General features: G+C 54.4%; 4 protein-coding genes across 4 annotated transcripts in view; 3 read left to right on the top strand and 1 right to left on the bottom strand.

The window, feature by feature from the left end:
- Positions 1–259: 259 nt before the first annotated feature.
- SNOG_01939 (hypothetical protein) lies at positions 260–2,860 on the top strand (the record flags this gene model as incomplete). Its single annotated transcript, XM_001792509.1, has 1 exon — positions 260–2,860. One exon carries the CDS (start codon positions 260–262, stop codon positions 2,858–2,860), a length of 2,601 nt encoding a protein of 866 aa, XP_001792561.1.
- Positions 2,861–4,775: 1,915 nt separating this feature from the next.
- SNOG_01938 (hypothetical protein) lies at positions 4,776–10,736 on the bottom strand (the record flags this gene model as incomplete). The annotated part of the gene is made up of 4 exons (XM_001792508.1): positions 4,776–6,306; positions 6,486–6,574; positions 6,729–7,961; positions 8,007–10,736. 4 exons carry the CDS (start codon positions 10,734–10,736, stop codon positions 4,776–4,778), a joined length of 5,583 nt encoding a protein of 1,860 aa, XP_001792560.1.
- Positions 10,737–12,352: 1,616 nt separating this feature from the next.
- On the top strand, positions 12,353–13,045 carry SNOG_01937 (hypothetical protein; the record flags this gene model as incomplete). The annotated part of the gene is made up of 1 exon (XM_001792507.1): positions 12,353–13,045. The coding sequence occupies one exon, from the start codon at positions 12,353–12,355 to the stop codon at positions 13,043–13,045; it is 693 nt and encodes a 230-aa protein (XP_001792559.1).
- A 393-nt stretch (positions 13,046–13,438) lies between these two features.
- Positions 13,439–13,854, top strand: part of SNOG_01936 (hypothetical protein) — a 1,258-nt gene continuing 842 nt past the window's right edge. The window contains exons 1-4 of the mRNA XM_001792506.1: positions 13,439–13,563; positions 13,629–13,689; positions 13,746–13,777; positions 13,832–13,854. Coding sequence (XP_001792558.1) covers positions 13,462–13,563; positions 13,629–13,689; positions 13,746–13,777; positions 13,832–13,854 — 218 coding nt within the window. The 5' untranslated portion in view covers positions 13,439–13,461. The remainder of the gene's footprint in view (positions 13,564–13,628; positions 13,690–13,745; positions 13,778–13,831) is intronic.

Here is a 13,854-nt window from a genome sequence, read left to right as displayed (position 1 = left end):
TATGCTTTCACAGCGATCTAGTCGGGACCGGTACCGTGCTTACCAAAGAGCTCTCGACAGAGCCAGCTCTCCTTCTACATACCCACCTCCACCCTCTGACATAGTCCCCACCATACATCACTCTTAGCAATATCGTCCAACAGCTTGAGATATCTGCAGAATCCTCTCATACGCCAAGCCAGTAGCTACTATGGCGGAGCCATCAGGTTATTCTGTACAACAGCGTCCAACGACTTCAAGTCCGCCTGACCCCGTCACCATGTCTCCAGTCGCGAGTGGAGTCATGAGCTCTGTCGACATCGATGCGTCCGCGCAAGGCCCGCCGCTCAACAACAAGCGGAAGCGAGCGAGTATGGAAACCAAGCCGTTGAACAAGGAGCGCTCCCACATCGAAGGGGCCACTGCGAAAAGGCCTCCTAGAAACCACGACAGCGCGACCGATCGCTCGATCGCCCGACCAAGCAAGAGGCTGAAGACTACAGATAGTTCCTCTGCCGGTGACGACAAAGTGGAAGCGCAATTCGGTACACAGGCCGAGGCTACACACGAGGAAACGCCTCTGATTGAGGAGTCCACGGAAGAAGAGCGGGGTGATGCAGCGGGAGAATCCAGCGAGCCTGAACACGCGGATTCAGCAAAGCCTACCAAAGGTAAGGGAAAGGCAGTGGCACCGCCCAAGGCAAAGTCAAAGGCCACCGACAACTCAAGCGATGAAGGTAATGAAGAAGAATATCTTTCGGCGCCCAAGCCTACACAAGCAAAGACCCCGAAGAGGAAGAAGGCGCCGCGAATTCCTCGTCCTGACGCCGAGGTCCAAGCCTTCCTGGACGGTGTCCCGAACGTTACAAACTGGACCAGCACAACTGGGATCCACCCCGATTACTGCAAGATAATCGAGTGGCTCGACAAAGACAAGCTGGAGATGAAAGAGATCATTGCGTTGTATCGACAGCTTCCGAAGCGGATGAGCGATGGCGACAACCCGGACAAGAACATATACAAGCACTATGAGAAGTGGGCACCGAAGTTTTATACGGAGAAGAACTTGGTTTTTGTGAGCAGAATTGATCGGAGGAAGTACTTGGCTGCTGAAAAGGCGGCAGGGCGAGTGGCTCCAAACCCGCCAAAGGTGAAAAGTTCCACGGCCAAGAGTGAAAACAATGGTGGAAAGGGGAAGAAGGGTTCTGCTACATTTCTGCCTGCGCAGTTTCATAAATCGCCCACTGGCGCTCAGGCAGAACAGCAGCTCACTGCCTCAACGAATTCGCAGCCTCAACCAGCCGGATTGCTCACCAGTATGTCGCTAAACCAGCAGCTCGAGAATCTTTTCACTCAGGTTCCACCACGTACACACCTGTCTGCTTCCAGAAACGATGGAAACGGCAACACTAGCAACGTGAACCTCTTCCCTAAAAAGAAGAAGAAGAACCAAGCAAATCCTATCACCACTGCCGCAACTACCGCCGCTCAGGACAGCCGCTTGAACGGCCCATCCGCCGAAGACGTCACCCGCTACTTCATAAACCGCAGTAGTGCAGACGTGCTATACTTCAAGCGCTCAGCCGGCGATTCGATGCTCGGACACCAAAGCCGCCCGGTCCTAGACCTCCAGTGCGCAATGCAGTACTCTGAGTACCTCGCGGAATGCGTGCAGAATGATCCGGAGCTACAGCTTGTCGAGTACAACGATAGTATCAAGGACGTTACTATCGCTCGGTACGTCGCTTGTGTGGCGCCGTCACTGCGCAAGGATTTACCGGCGTATGACCTTTTCGAGGTGCGCAAGGGAGAACTACGCGCTACAGAGATCCAGTGGAGCATGCAGGAGCTCAAGGGACTGTATGAATTCGCTCGGGAGTTGCGTGCGTGGGACGTCGTCGACATGGTCATGGATCGCATGCACGCTGAACTCCACCGGCCTACGCCCCGCATCCTCAAGAACGAAGACGGGCATGGGAAGACGTTCGAAATCTTGGATTTCTCGCCAGCGTTCCTTGAACACCTTTCCAAGTGCGATACTCAGGGTACTCACTTCTTCACCGACATCTTGGTCATGCAGGGCAAGGCTGGTTGGGACCACATGTACAAGTATGACATGGACTTGTGGACTCCGGCGATCAAGCAGATGCTCATCGGCAAGCTTCTCGAAGTCTCACTCGATCCGATGGTCTCAGTCTGGGACGCAGACTTCATCTGCGCTGAATACCATCACCATCACGTACACAACTGGGCATGCTACAAAGAGCAAGACCCGGCTCCGCCTGTCGCCGAAGCCGCTTCAGACTCAGACTTCAACTTTGTAGCTGGATACTGGCAGCGTGAAACCGAACTCAAGGCAATTGCGCACCAAGAAGCACAAGTCCGAACCCTGCAGCTCATCGCCCCAGGCCGCCCTCTTACAGAACCTGAGCAAATCTCCCTTTCCACTGCTTCATCCACCCTCAAAAATCTAACCAACACTCGTCGCAAGGCAGACAAACTCCTCACCACAACCGAAGATCGCATGCCATCCGCCTCCCTCACCTGCTTCCTTGAGCCCGAATACATCCACTACACGCCAGAAGACGAATACGCCGCACCTACCGCCGCTCCGGAGCCCGAAGAACAGCCTGCTTTCCCCGGCGGCTTCGTTTATCCCAAGAACCTGGGAAATACGAAGAAGGACAACAAGAAACAGCAGATTGGCAAGATGGCGCTGGTTAAGCGGAAGTTGTTGGATTTCAGGCACGCGGGGGTTGATGTTGGGGATATTGGGGACATTGGGAATATTAGGGATATGGAGATGAGTGATGAGGGCGAGGAAGGTGAGGGCGATGGAAGTGGAGACGAGGATGAGAGTAGTGGGGATGAGGAAGAGTAGTCGCGCAGGATGTTTGAAGGCGGTTCGAGTGCTAGAAGCAGGACGTGGGATTGTTACAGAGACTGAGGGATCATGATGGGTGATTCAGGATGATTACAGGAACGTGCCATCGAATGAATTTCGCACTCGAATCTAACAATCCAACGGTCGAAATGCCACTTATACCTCATAAGCAGGATATAAAGAAATGAAGAACTCACTCCGTGCGCTGTAAATCCCCATACCCCCATAATCCGTTCCCACCGTCCAGCGAAGTCCAAATACTCAGACCATAAACACAGCAGCAACAGCGCTATCGTACCGTGCAAATCTCGCAATCTCAATACGCACCACCACCTTGCTACAGCGATGTAACAAAACATTCTACTGCACTGTCCAGTCAGTAACTGCACACCTCTCTCTCAGTGACGCAAAAGTCTGCGCATACACCAGACGTCAACAAATTCCCTGCCCACCCTTCCTATCCCTTTTCCTACCGAGGAGAGATAAAGAAGTAACCTTTACATATCCAAAGACTTCTAACAGAATTACGCAGAGTATCTCAGAGCTGCGAATACATCCAGGCTCCCCTAAATGTAAAACAAGTATACCCTGAAAAGACCAGTAGCTCATGTCGCGTATGTGCAGAGCGAGCACGGATTGAGCCGCCGCCTGGTAGTCGAGCACACGAAAAACCTGTTAAGAAAAAACAAGCACCCAGCACGCTGCGCAGTGTGTCTGCCAATACTTTGCGACTCGAAAGATGATTGTTGTCGGGTATAGGTGATCGAGGCCCATTGAATGGTTCGGGTGTGGAGAATTTCGTCGGAGAATTCGACAGAAGAGAGATGCGGTCTTGCGTGGAGAGAGCGGGGGAATCGGCGCTGAGCTTGATCGGTTCGTTGCTCACGGTGGCTTCAAGCGGGTATCGCCTCTTCTTCGTTGCTGTCGTGGACTTTCCATGCTTGGGATGTAGTAATGGATTCACTCTGGTCGGTGCCAGCAGAGAACACACTGTCATACAGGTGATCCTCCGATCTGAGCCTCTTCTGGCTTGTCTTGCGGGGTCCACCTGCGCTTTCGGGTTCAATGTGAGAGAACTGTACGCCCATGGTATCTTTCATCTCGACATTTAGTACACGACTGTCGTTCAACAAGACGCAGCTGAGCGGGAGATATTGCTTCGTGGCAGGGCAGGCGGTGACACAGACACTTTGGGGCAGAAGGAAGAGCGGATATATGAGTGAGTAACGTCAGGAGTATGTATCACGTTTGGCCGTGCTTGCTTGAACTCAATTCAAATCGCACATTGTTATAAAAGTGTGGTATCTTCTTCTCCATTATCTATATTGCCCTCCCCACTCCCTCCTCATCCCCGCCCCTCCCGAGCAAACATAAAATCACCCAAACCTATATACCCAATACACCTTCCCCGACCCAAAATACATATATAAACGCCTACCGCGCTGATATATGCACTTTGAAAAATTCCACCCAAAAAGGTAACAGAATGCTCCTGTACATGCTTGAACAAAAGAATCCGAAGATATTGGAAGGGAACTACGCGCAAATTAAATAAAACGGGTAGTGGTATCGCTGAAGAGTAGAAACGCCGCGCTGAATGGGATTAAAAACCGGATGGGAATGTGGTGTCGACTTGGTGATGGATGATGTGTCGTTCGTGTAGTGTTGATGTGTGTGCCGCTGCACTTGAATGATGGTCGTTGTGCGCTGCCTTTGCGCTGTCGTGGGGGCGAGGTGGTAGTGGTGGTGTCGTCGTGAAGCGTCCCACGCTGCTACCCTCAGCCCCTATTGATGAGGTGCTTATCATGTTGCACTTGAAGATGGCGGTTTAGCACCCCCGTTGCGCTGTGAAGGGTCGAGAAGAATAGTGGTGGTGTCGTCATGAAGCGTCCCACGCTGCTATCGTCTTCTCTTAGTACCTGAGCTTACCCAGAAGCCCATAGCAATACGCGCACTCCCTCTCGCTCTTCATCTGAATCATGAAGACTCTTGCTCTTGCTCCGCTGACGCCGCCCGTCTTTGCGACGCGGCCTACGTGCCCGTCGTCGCCGACGACGTCTTCCCACACGCTTACAGCAATACCAGATCTTGCCACGCGCTCGAAGCACGACTCGGATAGGGTGACGTCGAGTAGCACCTCGCCCTTCTTGCCTGTGACTACAATGCGGCGCTCTTGTTTGATATCTCTCTGGCCAGGCGCGCGTTGCAGTGGATTTGTGGGTGAAGATGGCTCGGTTGGGTTTGGGCTGGGTAGCATGATTGTCAAGCGGGCGCTACCCATGTCGCGCCATTTCTTCAGGCTCTCTCGCTCGTAGAGTCGGCACTTTGTATTTGTGATGCCGGCCGGTGCGCCTGGCGCTCTAGTGTCACCGTTGGGTGTTGAGGCTCCTGAACCGCCGCTGGAGCCGGCGTCAAAGGATGATCCATCACTGCGCGAGCCGAGTGTTGAGTTGCGGACGCTGAAGACGCCGTTCTTGGCCCAGGAGAAGCGACCGAGTGCAGAACGAAGCGCTGTATTCATGGTGCCGACGGAGGAGTCGGTGGCTGCGGAGATGGATGCGGCTCGTGTGCTTGTCTTTCTGTAGCTACTCCTGCGACCAAGCGTGCCAGTGAGCCATCCTGAGGAACCGTTTTGGTTCGAACGGGCAGCATTAGAACGATCCATGGCCTCAGCCCAGCTCGTTTGTCCATATGGTCCGCGTGCGTTCTGAAGCGCGATGTAGGTTGGGTTGTTGATACGCGACTGGTTGATCATGGCGTACAGCTGGGAGCATTCAGCGGGGTTGCGACTCCTCAGCATTATGTTATTGCCAGCCTTGATTCGGGACTCTCCTGTGGGCGGAGAGCGGATGGAGATGTCGATAGCAGTAGATTTGCGAAGTGGTACCAGAGGGGTAAGCTCAACCGCAATAAGGGGAGCACGTCCTTCTGGCTGGATGATCTCGTCGCCGTCAGCCACGAAGGGCTTTGAATGCATGGAGGAGATTTCGAAGACCTCGATCTTTCCTGGTGTGACAACAATGCTGCACTCTTCAGGATGCAGGCTATCCCACCTTCCTGCGTCGGACCAGGAGAAGATGGATGCAACCGCCTTGGTGGCCTTTCCGCTGTCTTGAGGAACAGTCCGGTAAGGTGTGTTGGATGCGGATTGAGAAGGCGTGATTGTGCCGTTTGGAAGAGTGTAGATGGAGCCGGGTGGCGAGACCTTAGGGAACTTCTTAGTGTCTTCGACGTCGACTTTGTCTCGGCTTGGTCGTGTAACATCTCTGCCACCTGAGTTTGGTCGCGTTGCGTAACCTCGCGGACCAATGTATCCAATCGGCATCAGCGGCATTGGCACATCGTCATCGAGTTCGTCTTCAGATGAGTCTGATGTGAGGCTTGCATCGTCTTCTTCATCTATTTCTTGTTCTCCTTCGGACGCGACATCATCCTCGCTTTCGCTAGAGGACTCGGTGCATGTGGAGGGCTCATATTCATGCTTTAAGGGCGACGAAGAGCGGCGTTTATTTCTGAAACCAGGCAAGCTGGGAGTAAGCACAGGCGTCGTGGAGCCTTTCAGTGTGACAGGTGTTGCCGGGCTTGGTGATCGGTGTGGTGGCGGCGCTGGTGGCCCGTCCACCTCTTCATCCACTTTGTCAACCTCTTCGACGCTTGGCTCGCGATGTCTACGCGTTCTGGCTGGTGCTGATGCGGGTAGTTCTCGAGGACCTGTCAGCGTGGAGGATGATTTGACCGGTGTAGTGGGCTGGCTTGTTTTGCGTGATCGTGGGATACTCGGCAGCTCCATTGATGGCACAGATGATACTCTTCTGTGAGCTTGGGGACGCTCCGGAGACGCTGGTGGGGAGCCAGGCGGCGACACCGTATCATCGATGCTTTGTGTATCCTCTTCAGACTCGTCCGAGTACTCTGCCTCAGATCCTGGCATCCAGACGCTGTAAGCCTTGCTTGAAGATGACACTGTAGAGGGCGCAGGTGGGAGCGACTGGGGTCGTCGTTTGGTGGATTTTCTGCGCGGCTTGATCTCCTCCTCCACGGGCTTTGGCTCTTCTTCTGGGTCTTCAAGGGTAATCTGGCGCGACGGTCGTGCTGAGCTCGGCGAGCCAGCAAGATTCTTTGAAATGCGTTTAGTGGCTCTAGCGCGCTTGAGACCAGTAGATGAACCAGTGCCGGCTAACCTCACTGCCTCGTTAAGGCTGCGGGGCGTGCGATTAGGGTCTTCATACCCTTCGCTGACCGGACGCACTTCCTCAGCTGGGGAAGATAATTCAGTGGCGTCATAAGTGTTGCTGACTTGGGACTGTTCAGCGCTGGGTGGTGTTGTTGGTGACACGGTACGCGACTGTCTGCGCTTCTCAGGCGTGTCATAACGCCAAACCTTCGAGACTTCGGTATGTTGTTCGCCAATGGGAATCTCGATTTCGTGCGGGCTAGGCGTCCTGCTCTTGTGTGGGACAGTCGACACTGTACCAGCTGATAGTAGTGATGATGGTGCATGGCTGCTCAAGGGTTGTGCCTTGCTTTGTGTTCTGATCTCGGAGATCTGTGGCGGTATCGGAGTAAGACCGAGCATTTGCACCCACTCAAATCCTGCTTGTTCGTCATCGGAGATGAGAGACATGACCTCGCTCCATTCGGCTCCATCTGCTTGCACTCCTTGAATCATGACGATGATCTCACCCTTGAGGTCACCATTGCGGGCCGACACTCGATTTTGTATGATGGGTGGGAGAAGGAGCCAGCGTCCAGTTGCATCGACCTCGCAGAACAGTAGATCTCCACTGTTTCCATATCCTGGAGCATCATCACGGATGAGGACTTCCACTCGACAGCTGACCTCTTGGCCAGTGGAGTGATAAAGGTGCAAGTCGAAATGATCTCTAGCACGCACGCAACGATGAGGATCAATTCGTACGCCCGCAAGTGGTGCCAGGCTTCGTGGGTCGCGCGCACGTGTAGCATCGATGTTTGTGGCAGCTTCGTCTTCGAGTCGGGCATGTTCGTCGTTGGATCGCTTGCGTGCAGCGTTGACGAGATCTTGGAATATATTCGATATATCTTCCGTGCGCTCTGATGGCTTAACATGGTTCACACCCTAGACGAATTAGCTGGGTTGTTTGACAAGCAAAACGATTCTTACCTTCAAAGTCTTTGCCAGATACTTGAGCCGCACTAGAGGCCGCTTAAGCATGTAGGCCACATCGACTCGTTCACCATCTCCGTTGACGACATAGCCTTCGGCATTCCGTGGCATGCCCTCGTCCCAGGGTGCCCCATCCTCGGGACCATCGACGACTTTGGCTGGCTTGAATGGATCGTCGTCAGCGGGTGCAAGGCTGATTACAACATCTTGGAAGCCCAGACGCCAGGCAGCGATGTAGTCGGCGTACACTCGCTGTGCACTTTGTGCCCAGGAAACGAAAGCTTCTGGGTCTTCTTTGGGGACGCGCTTGTGCAGGTTCTTGAGCCGCTCAAGGGATACACCCATGTTAACAATTGGTTTGGTGACGTCGCTGGGGTCGGTGTGGGCTGAACGAGAGAACAAGCCAGCAGCGACAGCAGAATCGGACTTTGAAAGGACGCAGCTGAGGAGGACAGGAATCACACCGTCAACAAGAGTGCGTAGCTCTCGCATATATTTACTTTCGTCCGAGGCAAGCTCCCTCATGATGTCGCCCATGGTGGCAGTAGCAAGGCGACTCCTGTTTGTACGGATGCTTCGAGCAGACACAATGCTCTTCGTGCCTGCCGCTTTGGGCATTGATAAAACAGACATCAAGTCGGAATGCGTGGCAAGCTTCTTGCGTCGCGTGCTTCTGCGGCTGACGATGGTTGAAGTTTCCGGATTTAGATGCGATCTGCCAGTGACGGTCTCTGTTTCCTCAGAGATGGTGCTAAATTCAGAGTAAGTTGCTGCAGAGGGAGGCGCTCTTTGCGACGAAGTAGCAAAGGAATCGACAGAGGCAATTGTAGAAAGACGTTTGCCCTTGGATGGGAAGCCACGCTGCACGGAAAGCGGTCGTGGTCGCAATGCCTCGTGCTCATATTCGATATCTACCGATGACGAAGGCGCGGTTGAGGCAACCTCAGAATCTTTGTCATCTCGATATGGCTCGTCATCAATGGACATGGTCTCGCGCAGCGGTGAGGATATGGATCGGCTCTTGGTTGGAGAATGGTGGCTGCGCTTTGCACCTCGACGCTTCAAGGTAGGTGTGGGCGAGAGGGAGACCTCGGAGTCCTTTTCAGTGGAGACTGTGATAGTAGAGTCTGTAATGGTAGAATCCGTAATGGTAGAGTCTGTGATGGTGGATTCTGTCATCGTGGAGGCCGTCAGAGTTGAGGCGGTAAAGTCAGTTGTGACTTCAGATACGACGGTGCTGGCTGGCTCATCGACGATCTTGGTGTCTATCTTGATCTCGTGGCTGCGTCGTTTTCTGCGCCGCCTGCTTCCACTTCCACCGCTGCGGGGTCGCTCTTCTTCCACAGGCTCATCTTTGGACTCGGTCGACACGGTCACATCTGATGCGTTGGCTTTGGGCGGCAGCTCAAGGGTTGATATTGACTCTCTGGATCGTCGCTTGCGGCGCGACTCCCTCTCGAGCGGCGGAGCAGGGGTTCCATCAAGCCATGCCTCGAGTCTTGTCCCGAAGCTCTTGTTGGGCGGTGTTGCGGGCGCTGCGGGCTCGGGAGGTGGTGAAACGATATTCGGTGGGCTTGTCCTGGGAGACGACCTGCGACGGCGTCTCCGTCCAGGCGAGACTCTGCGCTCCTCGTTCGCCGATGCATCACCCTGGCTCTTGGGTCTCCGCCGTCTGCGCCTCTCGCGTAGCTCGTCGTCTCGTGGTGAAGTCACTGCAGATATCCTGCTCTCTTCGTACTCTACTGTGACGACATTGTCGGGGTCATGGACAAGCGATGTGTCTGATTTTCGTGCAGGCCTTTGCCTAGGTGTGGAAACGTCTTCTGCCGACAGCGACCCCCTCGGCGATGTTCGCGCACGCGGCCGGCGACGAACCTTGATAATTTCTGCGGGTTCTTTAAGAGGCTTCGGTGATGTGGCCAGTGCGGCGTCCTCTTCGCTCTTTACTTCCCCTGCACTGCCCGAGCCTTTGCTGTTAGGCCGTTCGTTCTCGGAGCTGGATGGTTTCGAGGGTCTTCGCTGTTTGGCGGGAGGCTTCTTTTGGCCTGTACTCTTCCCCATGTATGACACGAGCGCATTCACTGCCGGGTCCAGCGGCTGCGGCTGCGGTGATTTGGGCTCTGGCTTTTCGAGGGGCGGCGGCTTGATGTCTTCATTGCTGTCCTGCCGGTCTTTCTTGACGATCCTGGAGGGGCGCACCCAGGCGTTGGGGATGGTCTTGGGCGGCGGACGGGCGGTATCCTTTGGCGGCGACTGCTTGTTGCGCCAGCGCGAGTCGCTAACAACGCGCTTCTTGGGGGCGGTCGCTACGAGGACCTCGTCGTCGAGCTTGTTGTGTGCGACGGGCGTCTTCTTGGGGCTGGTGGACCGCTCCGGGCTGACGTCGGCCGACTTCTTGGGCGTGTGCGCAGGCTTCCAGTTGGGCTTGTCGTCTATGGGCTTCACTTTGGGCGTCGTCGGCTTCGGCGAGGGTGCGGATGGGGTCGCCGGCGCGGTCTTTGGGCTCTCTGTCGCCGACGGGCCCGCCTTCTCTGCGCCGCCCGCCGCGTCTGGCTCGACCTCTTGCTGCCATCGCTTGATCTTGTCCTTTACGTTGGCGGGCTTGTTGATGCCAATTGCTTTCGCAAAGTCGGGCCCATTCATATTTGTCTGGCCGTCGTTGGCGCCCTTCTTCTTGCCCGGCGTGCCATTCCTTTTTTCTGGGTCAGTGGGCAGCGGCGAGACCATGAGATCCCGCCGTCATTTGGGCTGCAGTCGTCGTCGTCGTGACCGGGTGGTGCGCTTCCAGTCGGGGTGTTGTTGTCGCCAGTCCTCGTCGGGCAGTCGGTGTTTACAGGGCTTCACAGCTGGTCCGCCCCGCAGTCAGCGTCGCCGGGTGTGGGTATTAGAGACAGCGGGAGTGGGAGAATGGGCGTAGCGAGCGAACGGGTGGGCGAAGTGAAGGTGTCAGGTTGGTAGTAGACAGCACGCGCACGGCAGGATCGATGCGCGCGTTCGGGCGGATGAATCTGTCGATCCGATGCATGGCTCGATGGCTCTCCCAGCCTCAGCAAAAACAAGGCTAGACAGCGGTTGTTAGTGTCTTGTGTGCGCGAACCCGCCGTCACCACGCAGAAGACAAGCAATCCACAATCTTGGCTTCACACAAGTCTAGATAATGCCGCCAATATCCTACATGTATACACTCTCAGTCCTCGAGTCCTCGAGTCCTTGCAGCCATTTGTTTACATGTCTTGGACGCTGTTGTCTCTGCCCAAGCTGACTATTTCGGGAACATCCATGACGCCGCTCGCTTAGTGCGCCTCGAGCATCCACTTCCATGTCGGAACATTGATGAGCCTTGGAAGCAACCCAGTCTCATACTCACCGCCGGCCTTATAACACATGCACCTATTCGTTCTGCGCGAACTCAACCGTCGCTTCGTCCAATACTCGTCGAATAAATAATGCATGCAGCAGTACTCCACACCAAATACCCACGTGTAGTTCTCGCAGTGATCGAGCACGCGCCGAGCTATGGATATCTCAACTTGGTGTCAATATTGCGGCCTTACCATTTCGCCGCCTGCCAACATTACCCTCTGCATATAGATACAACTCCGTCATCTTCCATCGCTTGATGCCATGGAATGTCTTGTCATACTCCATCGCTGATATTTGCATTTAGTTCTCAGCCAGGTCTTGTACTTGACTTTGTGTAGTGAATGCAGCCAATGCACGTGCATTTGCCAACACAAAGGCACAAGGACCTTCAAGAAGTATAGCAGCCTTGTCTCGCGATGTTAGTCTATGCACTGTGCAAGCATAGCCATTTACGCGTGGCGACCGATTAGCGATTACACGTCGTTGCTGCAGGTGTTTGTGGCTAAGTTGTTCACACAATCGAAAGCGAACTGCAAGAGGTGCCACTCCGGGGGCAGAGCAAGCCAGAGCAAGCACGAGGTATCTACTGCGGCGTTGTCAGCGAAACCATCGAACGAGACATCGGGACAGCACTCAGCATTCAGCAAAGAACATGTGAGTTCGCAGAGAGCCGTGCTAGCCTTAGTTCAGCCGTGCCGCAATCGCGAACCTCACGCATCTATTTCACTCATGCAACACGACACTCAGGCATCTAGTTCCATCGCATGGAGTATCCCAATCATATCTCTAGACTACCCAGAGCTACAAGCAGCACGGGCACAAAATTCTAACCGTACAACAAACAATCTGTGAAGCCTCGACAAACACTACTTGGTGTTCTGTACACGAAGCTGGGCTACACCATCGTCCCTATTCCACACGTCCCTGAGGGAGCGACCGGGTCTGGTTTGACGGCAACTGTCACTGCTACAGGGGGTACAATGTTTCGGCAGTGCCAGAGCCTGGTCGAGCTGGGCTCACTTGGATCTCTTCGCAAATGTGTGGTTAGTCCTTCTCATGGCTTTTCCCAATCCTTTAAAGTATGGCCAGCACGTCCCTTCAATCGAAAGCCCATACATCAGAGCGCCCGCCTCTCATCGACAGGAATCCCATGGTCACCGCAAGTCCCCTCACTAGGCGATTTGAAGCATCTAAACCTGAAAGATATCCATCCTAAGCATAGAGAGCTCCTGGAAGCAGATAGATCCAGTCTCCACTACTATGATCGCGTTACATTACGGCGCCTCATAGAGTGGCTGGAGTCCGGCCCACCGCCAATTACGCAGTACAGACTCACATTTGGAAAGCACAAGGGAAAGCTACTTGAAGAGGTTCCGGACTCGTACATGGTTAAATACCTCATTCCGCGACACAAGGACAGCATGGACATGGGCCACTGTGCGATTGTAGGGGTTGCTGTTGAGGACTTTATGAAGAGACATCCGGAGGTCAAGAGTCAGGCTGGTAACACAAAGACCAAGCCGGTAGAGGGAGCGGTGTTGAAGTCACCAATTGTTGAGAAGAAGGAGAGAGGACGACCTCCAGGGAAAGCTGCGAAGAAGTCGACGGTGCCGAAGCATGTCATAGAGGGAATCCCTGCTGAGCTTCGTCTTCGCATAGGGGCGAAGAAGTAGCGCGGAAAGTAGATCATGATGTACATATTGGGCCCTTTCAGAGCACATGAATAGACTGCACAAACGTTAAATAATGACCTACCGTTGATGTTGAAGTTTGCCATCTATACAGTCTTGTGGTGCTCATGCGATCACATGATATCGCATCTTGTTCTCGCAATGGGGCTTATACACATATGTACAGCTTCACCGGTCTACTCCCACAATGCAAGACAGATAACGAGAGCATTGCAGGATTGTCCATGCTTCTGCGTCATCTCTCGTGTGTTGCGGTGCGGCGGGCGAGGGCAGAAACGGCTTGGCGGCAGGCGCGCGCACAGGCCACCTCGCTTAGGAATTCGAGCTTAGCACACACTCGAGCGACCTGAAGTTCACGATCTCTCCATCGACAACCTGCACCTCACAAAAACGTCGCCATGGGTAGGGTCATTCGCAACCAGAGAAAGGGTCGCGGCTCTATCTTCACGGCCAACACCCGCCTGAACAAGGCCCCCGCCCAGTTCCGCACGCTCGACTTCGTACGTCCGCCGCACGCAGCCACCAAAATGAGGGCATCTGGAGCACGAGGCTAATGGGGCAACAGGCTGAGCGCAATGGATACATCCGGGGTGTCGTAAAGGAGATTGTTCACGACTCCGGTCGTGGTGAGTAGCCCCGCGCAATTTTGACCATATTGGAGCACAACTGACAATATTTACAGGCGCTCCTCTCGCCAGGGTCACCTTCCGCAACGTATGCAGCCTTCGCTCGCCGCTCAATTAGACGCATTGCTTACGAAAATTTCAGCCATACAGGTTCAAGCACAACAC

Source organism: Parastagonospora nodorum, assembly GCF_000146915.1.
Source record: "Parastagonospora nodorum SN15 chromosome Unknown scaffold_3, whole genome shotgun sequence".
Lineage (NCBI taxonomy): Eukaryota > Fungi > Ascomycota > Dothideomycetes > Pleosporales > Phaeosphaeriaceae > Parastagonospora > Parastagonospora nodorum.
Note: the sequence above shows the minus strand (reverse complement) of the source record. Positions and strands in the feature narration are given on the sequence as shown.